The 2,712-nt window shown below is 34.1% G+C and overlaps 1 protein-coding gene across 1 annotated transcript; it reads right to left on the bottom strand.

Annotated features, from left to right (window-relative positions):
* Positions 1-2,128: 2,128 nt before the first annotated feature.
* LOC139907246 (uncharacterized) lies at positions 2,129-2,563 on the bottom strand. Its single transcript, XM_071893524.1, has one exon. It carries the CDS (start codon positions 2,561-2,563, stop codon positions 2,129-2,131), a length of 435 nt encoding a protein of 144 aa, XP_071749625.1.
* Positions 2,564-2,712: the final 149 nt, after the last annotated feature.

The raw sequence follows: 2,712 nt of genomic DNA, 5'->3' as shown, positions 1-2,712 counted from the left end.
GTGGAAAATCGTGCATTTTCCAATATACCCGGGCAATCTATAAAATTTTCAGTAGAGTTGTCATTTTACGTTCATTTACATTGTCAGGGAAAATAATTGTGGGTAGTTTAATAGTTAAAGAATTTATTGCTTACAATTTGATTATCGTGTGTACCTTCATTGAAATTTATATTCTATTTGAACAATTAAAGTAGACAGCTGGTCTCTAAGGAAGATCATATCCTATTGCTGCCGCTATCTTGACTATCAAAGACCCCTTATAATATACTATAATACATCCCTTTCAAAGGGTTATGCAAGTGAACCGCTTGTCCAGAAGTTGGGGCAAAACTCACAGCCAACACTTTCCTGAGTATCGATGACCCCCCCATCTAATATTATATAATACTCTTCGGCCCACAGTTTCAAAATTAATTTCATTACCCACAACCACTGCTTCGCTGAGCATTAAAGACCCCTTTTAATATCCTATAATATTCCCGGGTATTTTGCAAAAATTAAATTATATCTCAAATAAAAATAATAACAAACGGCTATATCGTGCATGAACGATACTTGAGTTTTTACTGAACGATCTCAAATGGAAAATTTGGGGTACATTATTTCAATCATTTGTAAAAACAATGTCTCGTAGAGGGCGCTTTAAAATTTGGGACTTTTTTAAGGATCGATAACAGTTTACTTATATTGATCATAATATTGAGAACCTTGAGTCTGTCTAAATTATAATTTTGTAACTTATATCTCGGCAATACCTCTGTATTTTGTGATTAGCTGTAAATTTTCTGCTTCTAAGATTCAAGTTCTTCTCCTTGCCATTTTAATCCAAATTCATTTATGTACTATGTCGTCTGTTAATGCCTATAATCGGAATCCTTCTTTCAGTTAAAGCACTCTTACACTTTCAACGTTCAGTGTCTACACTCACTTACATCTTGCTCCGTGACCTTATCCTTCTCATTGATAACAAATGTTATACAATAAAGTCAGTGTTCTTTGAGAAGCCATGTTGCATCAGAACCAACAATAAACTAGAATCATTTTATTACAACAATCTTTGCTACTATTTATTTTTAGAAAATATATATATATAATATACACATGATATTTAAGACCTGTGAATCATTGATCTTTAAAAATAATCTGTTTCGAAAGATACTTTCGTATAAGTTCTTTTTTTAAATGCTGAGAAATGATGAAGCCGAATTTTAGAATATGTCAAGATAATACGTTTTTGTAATTTAAGGATATGGTTATTTAATGGTGAACTGTCAAGACTATGAGATTCAAGTTCCTTAAATATCTAGGATTTATAACTGCATATTTGTAGGACACGGGTGGTAATAGTGTTTTGTATCACAGTAGCTTTGGTCTTGAGAACTCCTTGAATTTTGAGTCTCAAGACGCATTTTTCAGTTTCTATACATATTTCCAATACACTTTTTATGGATAAAGGAGATCTCCATTGCATTTTCTCGCAATTAAAGAATTGTGATTGTTACATGGATTATGACAGTAAAGAGCTTCTAAGCACTCAGGGCATACTAAGTACTTGGAATCTGACCTTACTACATATCCACGGATGTAAGCATTCTTTGAATTGTGTAAGGCTTTGCACAAAAGGAGGCACATCGCAATGGTCGTGGTTTTGGAAAAGTAAATGTTTTTCTTCCAGGCCATATTTCTTAATCAGGGATAAATAATCATCCAGGTATAACTTCTGATTCTATCTTCTTGTTCTTTGATGAAGTGAAGAGTGCAACAGTATCATCGAGTCTTATACCTACAATTGCCTCCATCGCCGGAAACATGATGTCTGACTAATAGCCGCTTATAAATTGAAGAAAACATTGAACAAGTTGGGATATTATTATTCCCTAAATGCGATCGTATGGCACAGAAGAATAATTCGATATGATCCTGAAAAATAATTAGGAATAAATAGGGTTTAAAGTGAAATTAATATGTATAAATAGGATGAGCTGACCGTACTGGGTATTATAAAAACGAAAATGTATTTAATTTAAATACCAGAACGAACCGAACCAATAAAACAGCGCCAGTCACTAGGTATAACCAAATCGGGTACCCGGTTGGCTCCTGACATCTACCTGAGATAGTTTGTATGCTAAAAGATAATAACAGCCTGTGTTCCCCGTAAAATCTCACTAAGTTCTTCTACATCAAGACCAATGTTGACATATCCATCAAATCTTTTCCCATTCCATAGAATTTTTTTGAAAACTGACATTTCGTCTAAAGTCAAATTGACGAAAATTTCTTCTTTAGATTCGAGAGCTTTAGTGGCCTTCGATTTAAGAATATCAAAGGAAGATTGAGTAAAACCCAGATCACTATCCACATTCGAATACCAGTTTCGAATAGTACTGAGACTAGGTAGGCATAAGTCAAAGGTCTTTCTTGCATAACTATATGCTTTTGTCGAGTAGAATGACAATGTCAAAGCAAATGCTCGGAGCTCAGGTGAGTAGCTACTGCGTCTTCCCTTTATACCACTTCCGATTTTCATCCTTTTTAAAAGGTTTTTAGGAAGGTCAGACATTGTATCAAGAATGGATAAATCCTCTTCTCATAGCATTCTCTTGGACCTCACGTCAACCAAGTTTCCTAACTTCTTGGAGATTGTATTCCGTTAACATCTGTATTTTTTAGAACAATCTGTAAGCTTGGAAATCATATTCGTTTGCCATT

Source organism: Lepeophtheirus salmonis, chromosome 14 (assembly GCF_016086655.4).
Source record: "Lepeophtheirus salmonis chromosome 14, UVic_Lsal_1.4, whole genome shotgun sequence".
Lineage (NCBI taxonomy): Eukaryota > Metazoa > Arthropoda > Copepoda > Siphonostomatoida > Caligidae > Lepeophtheirus > Lepeophtheirus salmonis.
Note: the sequence above shows the minus strand (reverse complement) of the source record. Positions and strands in the feature narration are given on the sequence as shown.

What these genes read in the sequence shown, in the direction of transcription:
- LOC139907246 (XM_071893524.1), bottom strand. Translation starts at nt 2,563, where the DNA reads ATGTCTGACCTTCCTAAAAACCTTTTAAAAAGGATGAAAATCGGAAGT.